We start from the raw sequence: 20,538 nt of genomic DNA, 5'->3' as shown, positions 1-20,538 counted from the left end.
AACGTAAATTTGTTGCTTTTTGGCCAAGAAACGAGATCCACGAAAATTATACAATAGAAAAATAATGATTTCACAGTAACAACGAGATAAAGAACTTTGGTAATGTATACAGAAGCTGGTACCATTGTACGTATGGTGAAGGTAGCATATCAATGGTAACCATGGAAACACACCCTCGCATCTGTGGGGTGTCTATAAATAACAATAAGCAATGCCTTGACTAATGGGCCACCGAAACACGAGGATTAGTCCTGTGTACAATCAGTATAGTGTTTCGGTAAGTTAATCATTAGATTTGTGTTACAAGGCATACTAACAATAATGATAGATCTGTCATGTTCAGTCGTTTTGGCGGGGTTGAACTTTGGAGCATTCTCGAAACGCGATAAAACGAGATTTAATTAGATCTATAATGGTCCTTTAATGTCTTTTAAAGGACCGCTAACTTTCCGAAACAAAAATAAGAGTTTCCTAAAAAAATAATAAGATATCAAATTAATATCAATGGCCTAAGATGAGGCTACAACACCAAACAAATGCAAGATTTTCTGTGTAAATCTATGTGAAGATTGGAGATTCATTTCGCTGTTTTGCCGTCTGGCGCAGTGATAGCCAACTAACGCGCGGTAATAAGATGACCCGCGTTATGCAAATTAACATTTAATTTGGGCCTTTAATAGTGCACACTCTTCATTTTACTTGGTGTGTTAAACTTAACCCGGTGGTTTAGTGTCCGACATTTTACTGTAATATAGTTCGCTTACGAACCGCTGTAGCAATGTCTACGATTTCTATCACTATACTTTTGGGTCGCGAGCTGAAAACCCATATTGGGCAATTATTAGCGGATTAGGACTAACATTTGTAAATGAACTTGAATTATGTTAGCCGATGACAGGTTGTTCTGTGATTTACCAAGTTCCATTTTGTTCTGTCTTTACCAATGTAGGTCTGTAATGTCTAGGCCATCATCCTACATAGTGCTATAGCTCTACTGCACAGCGTGCATCGTTGCTGTAGGTTGTCAATTTCTCGCAGTATGTGTACCAACATCACGCGTTTAATTATGTACTCTTACTAGAGTTACTGATATCAAAGCACAGAAGCAAAGCAAAAGGTCCAAGGGACATGTAATGTGCGCCGCAACCATGACTATATATGTATTATGTGTTAAACCTACATTACATTGAAGATTGGAAAAACGTGACTTTAATCATTGATGTTGGTATTTTTAATGTCTATAAATGCATACATGTATGTGTAAAACTCGTTGAAGTTCTCAATATATTTCTGTTATACATGCAACTAAAAACAAACTCGTGTAACATGCGCAGCCCAATAAAACTCTCAAAATGGAGATTAAAATATAATGTATGCGATGTTACTTCAATTAATTCCGTATATGTAGAGATTTATACATTAAAACACAGTTTACACAGCAGATATTTGAGTAGCCTAATTCTTCATTGTTGTAATCCGGCCACGTTGTTTGTGAGGGAAAATGCGAGGACGCCAAAGGTAGCAGTGTACAGTAGATTTGAAAAATTCAGCAAAATAATGTGCAGGCTTTAATCATGTACACACAGTTTTTTAACCTTAAACAACACCTATATAAAAGTATATATATTTTTAATCTACACAACATTTGCAATTGTCATGCAGAGTTCATTTTTGGAGAGGTCTGCATTTTGTTGTTTTGTGAGCCTGTAAAAACCATGGTAACCAATTTTTTCTTTGAAAAATTGCAAAAAATTGGCATTTTCAACCCAAAATTACACCCCCTCTACTAGAATTTTTTTTCTTGAATACAGTTTAAAACCAAGCATCACTGTCGTGATAGCGGAACTGAGCCTATTTCGACATAGGTATATTATTAAACTTTTGAGCAATCTTACCTCGTACCGCGGCTATCAATTTCTGCTGCTACAGAATTGAGTTTTTCCGTCTTAGACGCACATTCGGATACCCCCTAAACCATTAATCTCGAACCCATTTTTTTAAATTTCTTTATGCAAATGTGAAGCCTGCATATAAGTCTCTAGATTGAATTCACCAATTTTAGCACATATACATTTTTTTAATTTTTCATGCATATAATAAAACAGGGGCTTTCTGCTTAATAAAAATCTCACCCATGGCCATTCGGTCTAACTGTACACTGCTACCAAAATAGCTAGACAATTCATAACGTTACAGTCCGTCCAGTGACCACATACTGTATATGATTAGTAAACATTGGGATAAGCCAATTCAACGATTGTCCGCCAATAATCGGACGAGATACCTCCTCGTTAGCCGAGGAGCGGCCATACCGCGAAAAGTATTGGGAGGAACTCTATAAAGCTAGGTACATCATGTTTATTGACAATATCGTAGAGCACGTGATACACATTTCCTCTGACCTTGACTGAGTTTCATGAACATTCCTAAAATTTAAGGAACTCCTTAACTTAAAATTCACCATAGGTAAGCAATACAGTAGCTAAGGTAAAAATCTTAATTTATGGAGCCTTCCTTAAAATCCGTAATGGTTTCCTATGGAGAATTTATGTTAACGAATTCCGTAAATTTAAGGAATGTTCATGTCACACACTGTCTAAATCTGTAGATGTCTTGACCAGAATGAAACTAGAATTTCTTCTATCTTTGGTACCAAGCTCAATCAATGACGTCCATATTAGAATATGTTACCATGCATTACGGTATAACCAGTTATTTTCCGCGGGGTTGTTATTTTCGCAGCTTTGTGGAACATTATTTTATAGTAATCCCGAAAAATTTGTCCGTATAATTGTTTAAGTGTTAAAATATATATATCATCGAAGGCAGATCATAAACGTTATTGAAGGTAAACATCGCTAATATACTGACCCGTGAAATAACCGTCTGTGCAGTGCGCGACGTGTTTATTCATTATAATCGTTATAGAAGATAAAAATAGGCTGCTTACATAAAGTAAACCGTTAACAGTTGACAGACATGAGTTAATTCACCACGAAGTGATATCACTCTTCAATAAAATTCATAAAGCTACGTGTTGATTCCAATACAGGAATATCTTAAAAACACAAGATCATTAATTTAAAAGTTTCATAAACTTTGTGAAAATTACCAGAGGCCATTTTTGATACAATAGACACCATATGTTTTAAGCCTGGTGTTTCGTTGTTTATTGTGTAAGTTATGAAGATAAACAACTAGTATAATGAATGAATCTAGGCTACATAGAGTACCGTACATTACCTTTACTAATAAACTGAAAATGACTGATTTCGGCCATGTCGCGCTGTCGCATAGGCAGCCCCGCCATACGAAGAGCAATAGTGTGTCAGGCAAAGAGCAACAAAGCGCCATGCGACGTCGCCATTGCGACAGTGCGACATGCGAAGGGCAATGTCGGGGTCGCCATTGCGACAGTGGGACATGCGACGAGCGATGTCGGAGTCGCCATTGCGACAGTGCGACAAGACCAAAATCAGCCACCGCAAAAGGACTGGTCATGACCTTAAATTTGTTGTCGATAGTTTTCTTGCTGACATATAAAACAGGTTAAACTTGCTGTATGTAGTGAGAACATTTGTAACAGACAAGGACAATTCATACAGTGACTGATAGGTGAACATAGAATATCAATGGTTACCATGGAAACACTCCCTCCCATCTGTTTGGTATCTGTATATAATAACAGGCAAATAGGCCACATAACGTTTGGTTTGGCAGCACAGTACTTATTGTTTTCGTAAAGTATAAGCATTTGATTTGCTTCAATGGCGGTACATCACTATCTTTTATCATCCAAAACTCGCAGGGTCGTTACAACACATTACTGAAAGTCTATGCAATATCTAATATTTTATGAAGTTGATAATGAACATGGAAATTGACCTGGGATATCTAGTTCTATTGCAATAATTAAAAAAGACTTTGTTTCTTGATTAAAACAATTTTTGAAATAATTTCTAATTCACGAAAGATATTTAATTTAATCTATGTACGACATTCAGTCAACTTTCGTTCCTATGTAGGTCAATTTGATATCCACCTCGAGGTCAAATGTTAAAACATTAAGCATGATTTTTATATTTGCTTCATATTTGAGGGATAATCTAAACAGTGAAATACATACATATGAAATTCCCGTTATATTTGAATATTAAACATCTTTAATATGTCTAACTTACAACGTCTGGTTGTTTCAAATGCTCTAAGGCGTACGTCAAGGTTGTGCCACATTATCCCTAACGTTTCAAGGTCAGATGTTTATATATAAATTTTCTATTTGTATATGTTGAAAATTACTTAATCACACAGATTTGAATAGCTGACACCACACGGCAAAGTTTTCAAAACTGTCTCTAAAAATAAAACATATTCAACTGAATCTATTTTTTTTATAAAATCAAACTTCGAACTAGTATAGAAAAGCAATTTGATGATATCTGCGTGGTTACCTGCACTAGATGACAAAGTGTTCCTCACATTTTCAGCAGGTTTTTTTCTCACAGATTTACTTGGTCGTTCTTGTCTTACGTCAAGCACTGATTTATTTATTATTGACGGGGTTTTCTAGCATCTTAGGAATAAACGATGTACATGGGTAGGATCATTGATGTTGTGGATGTGGCGACTCCAATTTCAACAGCAAAATCAACACTCCCTCATTTTCTAATACTTTTAGCCATAACTTGTGTACAATCTGTACAGTGTTTCGGTAAGTTAATCATTAGATTTGTGTTACATGGCATACTTACAATAATATAGATCTGTCATGTTCAGTCGTTTTGGCGGGGTTGAACTTTGGAGCATTCTCGAAACGCGATACAACGAGATTTAATTATAATGGTCCTTTCATGTATTTTAAAGGACTTTCCGAAACAAAAATAAAAGTTTCCTAAAACAATAATAACATCTTAAATTAATAACCCCAAGGTGATACCCTTGGCACCGTTATATTGGGAATATATATATATAATGATGTACGTTTTTGTAACAAAACTTATTTTCGTGTAAAATTAAAAAAAATAATCATTTGCCTTGCCTAGTACCTTTGGTTGGAACGTCTATTTTGAACGGTCGATTTTCACGACACTAGTTGCTATTCATCGTCGGATCGTCGGAAACCTACGGGAACGCCACAATGGTTGAGCGCTAGGTGCCAGTGTTAAAATGTCGGTCAATTAAACATTATGCTTAGCTATGAAGAATATGCGTGCGATGGCTGTTTTTGATCTACTATGACATATAAAAAGACAGTGTGCGGCAAGATAGTCCATCGCAATGATGGTATTATGATACTGTCAACACAACTGCTGTATTAAATGTGTCGGACATGTAACGCTTATATTGCAATTATTCTGAAATGAGCAAAAGATACCTCGCCAACTCCTTGTCTGTTTAAAGAAACACTAAAAAGCACGACGTGTATTTATGTTGTTGTAATTGGCCGTAACCACAGTCTGTACCGTAGTCACTCGTCTTTTCTACCTCTCTTGTTTTTGAATCTTTTGACAATTTTCTAGAACATCGGGACGCGAGCGTTACAAATACAAGATAGAGTGTAATGTTCGATCATCAGAAATCACTATTTTTATCGCGGTTTGTGTTATGATGACGGATTATAACTATCTCTGGTCTTAATTTAAACAATATTTAAAAGTTTAAGTGTTCAGGAATGTTCATGAAACTAGGGCCAGATTATATTAGGTTGGTGTGCGTTCTGACACTGCGACAACGGCAACGAAAGATTTTCGGCTTGTCTGGCATGCCAAAGTGCGCCCAAGCGTCAAGTTTCTGTCATTATTTCCATGTAGTTTATAGGTTTATGTTGAATTTCAAACCAGATGATGAAAGTCATCCATATACTACTAAATAATCAAAGCTAGTATTTTGTAGTCTAGATGTTTCTTTGGATATGCAGATAAAGCCCTAGTGGCCTGCTCTGTCTGCGTCTGACTATAATCACACGTTCTCCCGGAGTGATTTCTATATATATAGACGTAACGTTATATAACTACATGGTGTATACTTCGCTGTAGGTTGTCAGTTTCTCGCAGAATCATGTACTCTTAGTAGTTTCTATCGTCAAGAAATGTAACGTAAAATGCCCAGGCGTCTTGTATCGTGTATTACGGCGGCTACTTACTTACTGATCTAAATGCAACATAATTTTTAAGAATGGTCGAATTTCAATATTGTATTAACCCCTGTTATGAATTAATATCAAACTTAAAACTGAAATTAAATTAACCTATAACCTAATTCATACACAGTGTCAAATTTTCTCCAATTGTAATGCAATATCTAAAACTCGTGTAATATGCGCACCCATGTAATTCTGGTTTGGTAATGAAAATTTCAATGAAACATTTGTAATTTGCTTGTGTGAGATAATATATCAACTAGGAATATATAATGTTGATTTACTTGCTACAAGAAATATTTGTGGTTAATTTGTTCATAATCTTTAATTTTATACGGTATGCATAACGTTTCAAGCGCTAAAACGTGAGCTCACTATATTATTGTGAATGGACTTATTTTTGGCGCTATCAAATATTGAATTTGAATATGTTAGAACAATGATAGATTCTGGAATTCGCTCCAATTGCTATACTAGCGATATTCTAAAAAGTGATTTGCGTTATCATATTCAAGCAGGGAATCTCTTGCGCGAAAATCGCTAAAATAAGATACCGCCAAAATAATTAACGTTTGCAGCAAGCACCAGAAGACGCACTGTTCGTACCGTGTTGATAATGGCAGGCCGAGGTTTTATTTATCACTGTACTTCTCATATGATTCTCATTAAGCGAGGAGCAGCCATTCCATGGACAAGGGAGGGGAAGGGGAGGGGGTACTTATACAAAGGGCATCAAACACATTGTTAGAACAGTTGGGGTTTTACCTGTATAGGTATATTGGGAGGCAGGAGTGGATCAGACATCTGTGTTCTAGCACCTGTTTATTTCACAGTGCAGCAATATCGTGTGGCCCACAGCACTAGAATCCGCTGACCTTGACTAAGCACCAGACACTAATCAGTCACAATGTCCAAGGTCGGTGTCTCGGTCAGAGTATAGTAAAGCTTCTACGCTAGCGTAGTAACAATTTAGTGGATATATATAGAAAAAAAGATTTTGAAAAGTAGGTACCATGACGAGCATTTTGCACAAACATAATATTGCGAAATACACTTAAAATAAGATATCAACGAAAACAACCATTTTCAAGAGAGGTAACTTCGTTTTAACGATTTTGTGGGACAGTGAAACACTTTGTTGTACCAAGATTTATTCACGAATAAAATGAAATGATAACATTTTGTGAAAGAAAATGACAACAAAGAAAAGATATGTATATTTGTAAAAACGAAATGTGTCTTCCATTGTTGCTCCTACATTGGCGGTATGCATATTACCTTAAAAGTTGACGAACCAAATGGATGAATGGAACAAATGGTCAGAAACTTCAACCAAAGTTCAGCGATCACAAGTTCCGGTTGGTGGATTCTTTTCTCGCGAACACATAACTAAATATTTCTAAAATATTTCAGGTCATATTTAATCTCCCAAAATGGCAGAAGAAGTTGCCCGGATGTCTACGTCATCCGCGTCTGACGAAGACGAATTTCATGTTTATCGCCTTCGAATCCATGACGCAAGTCTCGACGACGCGGGAAAATGGACATGTGAAGTTGAAGACAAATATGGAAAAGTGTCGACAGTTTGTGACGTGGCGATTCTCGGTCAGTGGTCACGTGGTATAGCCGCGAATGACGTATCCAGCATGATTGTTCTCTCCTTCACACTGTTCTATGTTCATGTTCACGTTGTTTTCTATGTAGTTGGTATAGTTGCATGAATGTCAAACCAACACCTTCAAAGTCTCTGGTTGGTGTCTTTTAGTTCCAGGCCGAAGAACTACTGCCTCTTTCCTTCATCGCATTGTCCGTCGAAACTGCAAGTAATAGGACATCAGAACTAAGATTTTTCTCAATTTTGCTACTATTGTTAAGTATAATTTTGGATCATGTGGATGGTGATGGAAAACCTGCATGTTTCGTTTTATAGAAGCAGTGAAGCGATACAATAATGGAGATAAGAGATTGACAAAGTCCCGCGAAGTAGGTCAATACACAACCAATATTTCTTCGCGTGAATTTGTGAATTTCACGAGATAAAATCACGGTAAATTCACGTGAAGAATAATTGTCTTGGAACTCATTGTAGTTGGATATCAATTATTCTTTCCCTGCTCACACAGTCGGGGGACAATCGGATCAGCCTGAAGGATCATCCTGTGCAGAAAGGGCCACGAAATGCCTAGAATCTGATCCTCCGGCATGTTACTATTTCTATTACACTTCCATGTTTGCAGACCGCTTCTTATTAAACCTAGCATGTTACCGGATAACTATTAAAATCTGTTCACAACTCTTTACGTGTTTTGTTGTTTTTCTTCCACCATGTTGAAGATCATCTTCCCTTCCTGAGATGGTATTCTATATCTTTACAAACTTGATCAAGAGCATGTTTTCTCTCTGTCGTTACACTTCTGCCACTTCGTAATTATTATCAATTGATAAGCAATTGATAGTTTGCTGATCATATTATCTTGGTCCTAACTATGTAACAAAAAAATGAAAGATGCCATTGATAAAGCATGATGATCAGATTCATTTACAGCAAACCTCTCTGTCACATAGGAGAAGACCTAATTCATATTGTCTATTATTTCTCTCAGTTATAATAAAGTATTTTCTGATGTGGGAAATTTGATGTTAAATGGTAAAGGTCGCCAAAAAGAAAACAAAACATTTTTTTTTTATAAAATATTATTTTATTGAAGCTTGTCAACATTTTTATTTTCATTTAAAGATGCTCCACCGCCGACAGAGCATAAATGATATTCATCATTTGAACAATAATTTGTGTTTAATCGTTTATGCATACGCCAAATTAACACAAAAAATGATATAAAATAATTTATGTTGCCTTTTGCGCATGCGCAATCAGTACTTCATTCCATATTGGATATAGTGGCATGGAATTTTTTCGGGATGCAATTAATTATTTCTAATATCTTTAACTTGAAGTAAAATTATAATCTCAAACTTTTCGATTGTGGTTATGGTGTTAAGTAAATAACTTTTGTAACTGAAGAAAAATGCCAAATCGCCTGCTCCTGTTTTTATAGTGAAAAAATACCTTTTGTCAGCAGTGGAGCATCTTTAATAATGGTGATTTATGAAACTTGAAACATATCTAAAAGATTGTCATACGTATGCTGATGAACATGCTGAGGTGAGCAGCATTGAATGCTTGATGTCCGTGTTTTGTTTAGTAGCTTACATGCTTCTCTATATTGTTTAGTTGGCATGTAAAGTCATTGTTATCGTTACAGACATCCTGTGTAGCTTTATACTGCGGCAATATTCGTTCCTGCTTTACTGTCTAGCTAGTTTCCCCTATTTCATTATAATTGCTTGGTAAATGCTGAATTTTAAGCTGCATAATGAATGATCTACTTAATGCTCTATAGTTTAGCTATATAATCTGAAATGCTACATCACATTTTTCGTTTTTTATTGCTTTAGGAATAAACTGTTGTTTCTAATAATTTTATTTTGCGCACTAAATACATAAAGTTTACATTTATAATTCATAAATACATCTGATTGCTAATAGTTAACAAATCGAGAGGATTCATGCTATTTTGAATGTTTGTTTGGTAACATGTTGATGGTGTTTTCGTTTTTTCTGCTTCAAGAATAACTGAAGTTTTCTTTAAATTTTTATATTGCGCATATAAGTGCATATAAGTTTTGCTCTACATAACCCATACACGCAGGTGTTTGCAAACAATTAACGCCTTCTTAATCAAATGCTGTTTCTATAACACGTTTTTTCAAACATTGTTAAAACCATCCTCGATAATCCATGGGCTACTATCACTGTCATGAATATTACGATAGTGATATCAACCCCTGGTAATCGAGGATGTATAAACACTGAACAACGCTGTTAATTGCGAATTTTCTTTCTTCTATAGAGGAGTTGAAGAAACAGGCCAAGGCCGCAGTAGAAGAGGCAAACATGAAAAGGGCGGCAAAAAGCACCACTACCACTTCCTCCTCCTCCGAAATATCCTCCTCCGTAACTACCTCAAAAACAACCGTCCAGAATGGCGTACAGGAGGAGGAATCCACAGACTTCTTTCACCTCAGAAAGGGAGGCGATCTCAACGGTAAGTGATATACACTATAGACTGGATTACCTACCTTTGTACAATTTCTCTCCGCTAGACTGCGCTTACACATATTGTATTTTCGGAGCGAAGCCTAGCGGAGAATAAAAAACACAACGGCAGGCAACTAAAACTATTAAGTTTAAACGTATTTTATTGCAGACAAATTTACAAAAGGATCGGGCACAAGTTATTACAACTTTACACCGCTAATGGATTATTCTGCTCACGATATTACGGAGCATTGAGCAATATGGTCGTGAAAAGATCCGATAAAAATAAAAAAAAATAAAAATAAAAAAATGAATAAATTTATAGCCATTTCGCAAAATTTTAAAACTGCTTGAATTTAATTTTCTTTAATTGAAATCGTGAGAATTTTGACCCTCGGGGAAATAACAGGATATATGGTAACATGATAATTGCAGACTCACTTGACGTTCTTCTGAAAACTTAAAATAAAGGATAGGTTTTTTTATCTTGACTTTGCCTTCATTTCTTTTTACCAAGCGTCTGATGAACTTTGAAAATACATAATAGCTAATAAGCATACAACAACAGCTTCCTGTCCTATTGTGAGCACATGGAAATAAAAAACATGGTCGATCTCAATTTTAAAAAGGAGCTAGCAAAATACGAAACTAACTGAAATTATATTAAAGTAAATAACACCTTGTCAACGTCAATGGTTTAATTTTGTTATCATTACGTATATAAATGTAGAAAGCGTCATTCAAATTGGGTATCAATAACGCGTTTTTAAAGTTGTATTTCTTGTAATTTTCACTGAAACGATATGTCGTTTTAGCATTTGATATTTGAACACGGTCATGTATCTTGATGATTTGGCTCCCCAAAACCATATGACAGCCTATGAGAGAGCCGAAATCTAGGGATCACATATTCATGGTTTTGAATAAAACGCCTTCAATCACCGAGATGTTCAATACCTTCGGGTTTGTCGGAATTCCTAATCGTATCACGTGACTGACGTCCACACGTCCTGCACGTGGTGATCCAGGTAACTAGCGTAAGCGCACATGTGTTTGTTTACGTTTTTATTCTGGCTAATATGAGCAAATCGTGCTGGTATATGTCCACAGAGCGAGTATTTGAAGCATCTAATTCACATATTGCCGTAATTCAATATTGTGTGTATCCAATATTGTAATGTGCGAGTATTATTTTCTTTGAAGATCCAGTCTGCTGAGGTCGACCACATGTTTTGTTTACGAAAAATAGTTGACATTTCTCTTGGTTTCATAATTCTCGTGTTACTTCGAGATTGTCGCGGCGTTGTTCGGAAGAGTTGGGAATGATTCGGCATCTTTCGAGCCTATTTTTTACGTGTACACGTTAAATTTTTTGTGCTTTGACTTTTATATTTAAAATACTTCCAGTGCTGCAACTTTATAAAAAGTGGTAAAATTAGACAGTTTACACCCGGGACAGACGGAGAAAAATGTGTATAGCACCTATACAGTTTATACTATGACAAAAAGAACGAAAGTGACAGACCATACAGCTTTAATGTTTGTATTTGTCCAGTTTTTATATGCTAATAAATGTCAACTGCAAAGCAATTTGATGTTGCATGTACACTCTTACGATCTTCTAAGATAATTTCCTAAATATTCCAGCCATGCTGTTTGAAGAGGAACCATCATTTATCCGGACTTTGAGAAACACGAAAGTCGAGCAGGGACACAATTTCAAGCTCGAGTGCAAAGCGTCTGGACATCCAACGCCTGAAATCAAATGGTAAGGTCAAGGACATTAAGGTCAAGGACATTTCACCACCACCCGGGGTCATTGCGATCACTCATTTATGAAATGAAGGAACCATATAATTTAAACAAAGTATGGGAGAGATTTACACCACCGATACAACATTTTCATGTTTTTATCGACTTTTAAATGATATTTACGATTGAGAGAGGATAATCTGAATATATACTTGAAACGTTTTAGTTTATCTGGTAATTCTTATTTACAGGTTTAAGAATAACCTGCCAATTCAGTCTGATATTCGCCATACAGTCATGATAACCAACGACGGGGTTTCCACCCTGGAAGTTAAGGATGCCGTCCGGAAGTTCGACAGCGCCGTCTACCGGTGTGAAGCCATTAGCTTTCTCGGTATCGCCACCACAGAGTCAAAAGTGACTGTTCTGGGTGGGTAGTTATGTTCGTTATGCTATAGTAAAATAAGTGAGAATTCAGTGAAATTGGGAATTGATATCAAAACATAGGTTATATTTTGTTCATACATAATTAAGCAAGAACAACTTAAATAAAAGGTTTACATGCATGTCAAGAGGTCAAGGTCATAATGTTAGAGCCGATATTTGAAAGCTTGAAGGATTTTCAATTGTTTAGATTTTTTTAATTGATGAGAAGTATTCATTTAAAGTAAAATACTTGAAATTCAACGATAAGAATGCACCAAGTAATACATTTTTTCTGATGCCAATATGGTATGACCTTGACCTATTTCCAATATATCCAAGGTTAATGGGTTTTTTCTTCTCAATCTCCAAAGAATTATCTCGTGAAGCTTCCTATTCGAATAATATTCTATGGAATTATACCAAAAAACAATGCTCTCGTTTCCTTTCGATAGTTAATAAATCACTATGATTGGTTCCTTTGTTACCGCTTTGTGACCTTTCAGATAAAGAACAATATGAGAAATGGGACCAACAGAATAAACTTGATGAAGTGGAGTTTGTACCGTATGATATCCAGAGGAGGTTCTTGACATCAACTGGCAAGAACGCGATTGAAGATGACTCTGTGGTTGACAAAAGACTGATGACACTCAAGGTAGTACGGGTTCTCGTCAGATGTTTCTTTTTAGAAAAAAATAGGTCAACCGAAGTATTGCAGGCTCTCTTTAGTGAACGTGATTATATCTTGATATCTTAGACACTAAAGTGATTTTCAAGGTAGCTTGAACTGTGTTTTTCAATAGGTGTCGTAACGGCATCGTGTTGCTAGAAACTTCTCTATGAATCTTGCCTGTCATCTAATACAGCTTACATTCTTGTTTCTAATTATAAGGTATGTGATATCATGGTCTGTTCTCTGCAATTCAGGTTGCATAAACTCAGGCTAACAGTAATCTTTTTTCTGTGATTTAAATATGCCATATAATTTGTAAGTAAACGAGTATGAACTAATGCCAGTTTCATTTCAGGTTATAATTATTCATGTAGTTCCGAAAAAAAAATGAAAACATGTTTGAATCTGACTACCAGGTATATAATCATATAAATTGTTATGTGTATACCATTAATCTGCTGTATTAAAGCCACAAGATGAATTAAAATCATGGTTATTCTCCCTTTGAACAGAGTGACGAGACCCAACTTCAGCAGATGTATAAGCAGCAGAACGAGGCCATTCTCAAACTGAGTGCTCAGTGGGACGAGACCCGCTCGTTTTTCTTCAGGGAACATCTCAAAAGCAAATGTGTGGTGGAGGGATCTTCTGCTCTTCTCACCTGTTTCGTTTCGGGCATCCCTCCATTTTTCGTGCAGTGGTACAAGGATAATGCTCCACTCTACGCAAACATCTACGAGAGATACTACATCAGGGTGAGGAATAATCATCATCTTCTTTTGTAAAATTTTTGTCTTATTATTATTCAGTGGTAATGCTATTTTAGTGTTAATATTCATGAGAATCTTATCTTCGTGGTAATTGTATTTTAAAAGATAAGATTATTTCAGTGGTAATTGTATTTTAAAAGATAAGATTATTTCAGTGGTATTTGTATTTTAAAAGATAAGATAATTTCATTGGTAATATTATTTTAATAGTAATAATATTTTAGTGGTAATGTTATTATTATAATTGGTAACATTATTTTAATAGTAATAATATTTTAGTTGTAATATTGTTTTATTGGAAAATTTTTATTTTAGTGGAAATATTATTTTAGTAGCAATGCTATTTTAGTGGAAATATAAGTTTTGTTGTATTATTTATCTAATGGTAATAATATTATTTCAGTGATAATATTTTATTGGTAATGCTATTTTAGTGGTCATGTTATTTTAGTCGTGTTATTATTTAAGCAGTTATGTTATTGTAATAATAATGTTTAGTATGGTATTGGTAATGCTATTTTAGTGTAGTGTCATTTTAGTGCAAGAGTTTGGTATTAGTGGTAAAGTTTAGTGGTAATGTAGATTTAGCTGTTATGTCATTGGGGGTGATATTCCAGAAGTAATTATTAACTTTGAATGGTAACTAATAACAACAATATCATTTGTATCCTTTTATTGAGTGTATTGGATTTTAAAAATTGTGGTCCTATGAACATCAATTCTACTGAAGTGAGAAATTCATATAAAATTTCACATGTCATATATAATATAAGAGGAGAAAATGTAGCGGCCAGACCAGGGTTCACTAGTCAGATGCTCTATCGATTGAGCTACCTGGTCACTGATGATCGATTCACTTCGATTCCGCTATATCCCCTCCTTTCTCAAAGTTTTCGCTACCGAACACACAACAAATTTCACTGATTGAAGCAGGGATTGGCAAGTCCATAAGAGTGCTAATTTTGTAAGAAGAGCAAAAGTAGCAGCCAAACGATTGTTTGACCTCTAAACACTAGCCAGATGTTCTTCCTCTTTCGATTGATCTACCTGGTCACCTATGATCAACCCGGTCTAGTACCGTTACACATATGTGAACTAAGTGTTTGTACCCTGGCTTATTTCAGTTGAGGGGTGGACACTTCAGTCTTGAGATACCGCTTACCTCCCTTGATGACACAGGAGAGTACAGTGTTGAGGTGCGCAATGAACAGGGACACATCATTTCTACCTGCTACCTCCAAGTCGAGCGTGAGTACTCAGCCATTCAAGATTTTATAAGGCAAAACGTGTATGTTTCAGGTACCCACCTGCAATAGGTTTTCCTTCGACCCTAGCATTTTTTATCACACCGTTTCAAAAATTGAGGTCAATGTAGTTGTTATTCAATGCTTTATTCATCTTTGACTTTTACATTGGCTTTGTATCTAGACAAAATGTTAAATCATAGTAATCAAGAAAAGATGGTTCTAGCCAGCCTTAACCATGAAATATATTTCTTATAGTTAATGTTACGTGTATAGTGATTTACCTCCTCACCCTCCTCAAAAAAAGAGAAAAATAAATTCTTACTAACCTACCTTATTTTTCAGTCATGTCACCAAGAAACATAACACTTTTTACCTAAATTCTCTATGAGTTTTAATTATATCCATGAATGTATTTGAATATGTAAGTTTCATGAATCATGATCAATAGTCAACTCATGAACTCATCTATGACAGATCTTGATAAAGATGGAAGTGATTTTGAAATGCATATTCTCCCGTTTGGTTGAAATACTTGTACTCGTTAGTGTTTAAAAGCAATAAATAAATTTTTTAAAAATAATAAAAAATACACAAAATGAAATAAACACAAAAATAAATAGAATAGAATAAATAAACTGATAACTAAAATAAGAAAATTGAAGGTAGCAGAGTGTAAGGGTCTATAATAATTTGTAAAGATATATTGCAAACAAGGATGTGATTTCCAAATATACAAGCGATGGTATAACAATCTTTACACTTCAGCCACCCTTGACCCTTGTATTGAGTACTGCAGACCCTACTTCACCAAGAACATGCATCACAACCACGCAGAATTCGGAGGCACGGCTATATTTAGCTGTATCGTCAAGGGCAACCCAAAACCAAATGTTACCTGGTGAGCACTCTTTTCGTGTGGAATTTACTTTCGCAAGATTTGCGATCAAAGTGTATAATTGCGAAAATTTATCATCAAAATTACATCGAAAATTATCTCTGTATTTTAATTTTTATTTGGCGAAAGTTAATCACCCTGAATTTGTTTTTAAGTGTTGAAATCGTGAATTCAAATAGCAAGTAAAGAGAGTTGGTTGGCAGTATATACTTGCTAAGGTTCATATGGTATTTTCCATATTGAATTATTGTGAAAATCATCAAACTCTTTCAATTGCACTCTTCCCAATATTGAATTTTTGTAAATTCTAGTTGGAAACCATTTTTTTTCTTTTTTTTGTAATCAGGTATAAAGATGGCCGAAGAATCCATCAAACCAACAAGATGACAATGCATTTTGGAGAGAAAGGTTTGGTGATCCTGAAAATCCATGAGTGTGAGCACCGTGACATTGGTCTCTACAAATGTCAGGCCCATAGCATGGCAGGAAGGTGCCAAAGCTCCGCCAAACTGATTGTGTATGGTATGTTACACATCCTTACTATTCAACCCCTCGGTCTCGAGCAACAGTTTCCTAGGTCTTTTCCGCTACTTCGAGTCTTATCCTCAGGACCCAATACAAGTTTTAAAAAATAATGTTGTATAAGCTGTTGCTTTTGATACATTGCTTTTAAACTTAAAAATGGGAAATAATTGTTTTTTATTCAATAAACTAAAATAGGATTACTTTGAATATTAGAAATCAACAGAGGTTGAAAGATAGTGACATAATTTTGGTGTGTTATATTGTTGAGTTCCATAAAATTAAAAGTATATCATGAATACTTGATGTAATATTTGATGTGTCCAGGTGATGGAAAACCATCTTATGGAACTTGGGGACATAAGGATACAAAGGTTGTGGACACTGGCCCATTGGGCCTGTCCGAGTACACGGGAGACAGCGACGTGGTCCCACTGAACACCAGAGATATCCTGTACCAGCCCCCAAGACTGTGTAAATCACTTCCACAGACCATGAGAGTGAAGGAATGGCAGATGCTGTTCTTTGAGTGCAAGGTTGAGGGATTCCCAAAACCAACAGGTAAGATATATCATGTTGTTATACAATACAAAGAAATATTTTCTCCCAAAAGGAGAAAAAGGGATTCCTTCGATATTTTACTAGGTTATCTTACCGGTGGTCGGGAAAAACGATACTCCGCTTTAATAGAGGTATGGGAAAGACTCAGGGAAGTTCATGCTAATATTTAACTCTGGGAAAGTTTTGATGTGATAATGCGCTGATGCACAAACATTTTTGGCATTTTCGCAACCTGGATTTATCAAAACATTGCCAGGACAAATAATATCCCCGCTGATGAATTTGTATCTACAGTATACTTGAATACGAATTTCTAATTTTTCAGTGACATGGCTGTGCAATGGACAGGAACTTGCAAACAAAGGTCACGTGAAGATCATTGCTGTGAAGAACTACCACTCCTGCGAGATAGCCAGGGCATACGCCGAGAGAGATTCCGGAAAATACACAGTCCGCCTGACTCATCCCAATGGCAGTGTTATTGAGAGCAGCTGTGAAGTAGAAATTCAGCAAGACATTACTATATTATCTGACGTAAAAGAGAAGAAAAAGTCTGACCTTGTGCTAGAACGTGAGGCTAAAGCTGAAGCGTTGGCTGCTAAATATGCCAAAAAGGCAGAGGAGGTGACAAAATCGGAGAAGGAATCTGCTGTTGAAAAGACAGCTGAAGAGACAGCCTCAAAAGTTGTCGAGGAGGCTGTGGCAGAGGCTGCCGCTGTAGTTTCCAAGGAAACTGTAGAGGAACCTGCTCCTGCTGCAGAGCCTGCTCCTGTGGAGGCAGCACCGGAACCAGCAGCGGAACCTGCAGCAGAACCAGCGCCGGCTGAGCCTGCACCTGCTGAGTCTGTATCTGAACCAACTCCAGCTACTGAACCGACACCAGAAACTGCACCTGCTCCCGAACCAGCTGCACCTGAAGCAGCACCTGAAGCAGCACCTGAACCAACACCTGCTCCTGAATCAGCTGCTGCACCTGAAGCAGCACCAGCTGCAGAACCTGAAGCAGCACCAGCTGCAGAACCTGCTCCTGCACCTGAACCAGCACCCGCACCTGAGGCTGTACCAGAACCATCTCCAGCTGCTGAACCTGCACCTGAACCTGTTGCTGAAGAAGCAGCCAAGCCAGAAGCTGCTCCTGAACTAGCAAAAGAAGATGCTGTGTATGTATCCTGTTAATAACTTGATAACCAAAGTCAGCAAAAACTTCAAAAACGGATGTTATAAAGTTTCTGCATGAAGTGTCAGTTAGTGTATAGTATCCTACTCATTCAGGCTCATTTTTATTCGATAGCCATGTTTGTATTTAGAATTGACATTCACCAGTTTATAAAGGTTGGAAATTCTTAGATTTTCGAATTGTTAAGGAATAATAATGTTTCATCAGTTATGTTTCCTTAATGTTTCTCTGTTTATTAAGGTAGCAAATTTAAGATTTAATGAAATATTTAGTTTTGTGAATGACAAAGAGTTAACGCTATGTTGCCAGATACTAGGTAACGGGTTGAATGCTATGATACTTCTTCCGTATAAAGCGATTTTATTCTCCTATTCAATATCAAAGTACCAAATGTTTTTTTTATACATTGCCCTATCGAGTGTAACATCTTGAATTTCAGATATCACGTAGTTGAAAATAAATTACTGTTTTTAAGTATGAACATGAGTGGTTAATATTGTAGTTTGAAATATTGCAATAGGTTGTCTTTCATTCCTCTTGTTCACTGGCGTTCACAGTCCAATCTGTACGGATTGCGAATTTTCCGGATTGCCATAATGCGTTTACTTAATCAATAATCAATCCATAGAATTTCTATCCGGATTGTGAGTTTTTCCTGAATGCCAATGTATGGATTATCGCAGATCCACTGTATTTGAATAGCTGGTTCACAATATGTTCATACAGATGATAATATTAATGAGAATCTACATCTTACTTTTACAGAGATGCTGCTCAACAACCCGAAGCCTGTAAGTACTCCAGCTTGTTCATGTCACGCTTATCATTGTTTAAGTTGCTTGTCCACCGCTTCAGTTGAAATGTGTCTCGTGATCTAAAATAAAAAAATATATATATTTAGAAATCTTATAGATAATAACAGTTGATCAAATATATCTTTAGCTTAAAGCTTTCGTACCTCTTAGAATACTGTTTTTATTGAAGAATATTTCTCTTTTCCATTATTTAATAAATAAGGTTTTAATATGAGAATTATGATGATCTATTTCTCACAGGTGAAACCAGTGTCCCTGAAGAGAAAGGTAGTTCATAATGTAGCCCTACACTCTGTGAAAAATCCTTGATTGGCAACTGTCCCTTTGTCTTTGATCAAGATATTTGTCAAATTATGATTCCCTACAAAATTTCCTCCTCTTCGAAAAATTTCACCCTTAACTGGTGACAATGCATCGTTCATTGTACATGTGATATCCCACGATTTATACATTCCTGTTGACCTTGAACCGACCTTGGCCTATAACATTTCCTTTGTACAAGCTGTGAATATTTATAAACATGAGAGTTACCTCCCCCTTTGGTAGTTGTTAGTTACAAATCTGTTCCTATGTTTCTGGCTGTTGTAAGTTATTTCCCCTTGTCAGTGAATAAGTTACCTCCCTTGTTGGTGAATTATCTCCCCTGTGGTGTATACCACATATGTATATTGTCACTGAAGGATTTGCTTAGTTATGTGTCGGTTTTGCTATCTTTAACCACTGTGCTTTGAGATGCCTATGTGGAAATGTGATAGATATATATAATTATACGAGTGTTAAGCTTGGCTGCATGATAGAGAAAAAAATTTATTTTCAGAATGGATTGAGTGTGTTAGATGAAAACTTTTTAAACTTATTACCTTTGTAGCTATAGAATTTCGTTTTAGTTGATTAGCAATTAGGGTTATTTGTAGTTCCTAATCATACCACTTTCTTGCTATAGAAATAGATAATTTATTCCAATGATTCCAATGATAGAAAATATCAATTATTAAAGTACAAACGAAATGAAAAACAAAAACTAAATTAATACTACCATTATCTTTAAATTTCAAGTAAGGTTTTTATTATCTGAGGGTTTTTTTATCTTACTTCAATAAATAGATTAATATTTCAAAACAAGAATTAGCCGGATATATATCAATAGAGAGTCTGATTGACTTTAACTCGTGATTGATCCAGGAAGTCACTTGTCTAAAGATATCGCTCTGCTCTGTTTATATAATTTGGAACTGTGTTTTGTCAAGAATATGAACCAAATGTTAAAACAACAAGTATCAAGTCCTTTGATTCGGTAATAAAGAATCAATGATCCATCAATACGTGACCTCTTATTTCGTGAACACCTTATGTTGTCATAGTTACAGACTGTAGCATGCAGTGATTTTAATCGGAAATAGAGGGCTTATATACTTGTAATAGATAAACACCATCAAGGTTATTAAATCAAGCACAAAATAAT

At 35.8% G+C, this 20,538-nt stretch overlaps 1 protein-coding gene across 17 annotated transcripts in view; it reads left to right on the top strand.

The window, feature by feature from the left end:
* Positions 1 to 20,538, top strand: part of LOC138336961 (hemicentin-1-like) — a 71,448-nt gene that overhangs the window by 8,150 nt on the left and 42,760 nt on the right. For 16 of the 17 annotated variants that reach the window (XR_011210500.1, XR_011210499.1, XR_011210492.1 and 13 more), the window contains exons 2-14: positions 7,553 to 7,744; positions 10,051 to 10,245; positions 11,886 to 12,006; positions 12,242 to 12,420; positions 12,920 to 13,071; positions 13,602 to 13,844; positions 14,984 to 15,107; positions 15,872 to 16,004; positions 16,348 to 16,523; positions 16,851 to 17,084; positions 17,410 to 18,244; positions 19,027 to 19,052; positions 19,317 to 19,343. Coding sequence is in view for 1 of the 17 variants with exons in the window: in XM_069286609.1 (XP_069142710.1) it covers positions 7,573 to 7,744; positions 10,051 to 10,245; positions 11,886 to 12,006; positions 12,242 to 12,420; positions 12,920 to 13,071; positions 13,602 to 13,844; positions 14,984 to 15,107; positions 15,872 to 16,004; positions 16,348 to 16,523; positions 16,851 to 17,084; positions 17,410 to 18,244; positions 19,027 to 19,052; positions 19,317 to 19,343 (2,617 nt within the window). In the remaining 16 variants the exon portion in view is untranslated. The remainder of the gene's footprint in view (positions 1 to 7,552; positions 7,745 to 10,050; positions 10,246 to 11,885; positions 12,007 to 12,241; positions 12,421 to 12,919; positions 13,072 to 13,601; positions 13,845 to 14,983; positions 15,108 to 15,871; positions 16,005 to 16,347; positions 16,524 to 16,850; positions 17,085 to 17,409; positions 18,245 to 19,026; positions 19,053 to 19,316; positions 19,344 to 20,538) is intronic. The other variant, XR_011210496.1, reaches the window with a different exon arrangement.

This window comes from Argopecten irradians, chromosome 12, assembly GCF_041381155.1.
Source record: "Argopecten irradians isolate NY chromosome 12, Ai_NY, whole genome shotgun sequence".
NCBI classification, from domain to species: Eukaryota; Metazoa; Mollusca; class Bivalvia; order Pectinida; family Pectinidae; genus Argopecten; species Argopecten irradians.
Note: the sequence above shows the minus strand (reverse complement) of the source record. Positions and strands in the feature narration are given on the sequence as shown.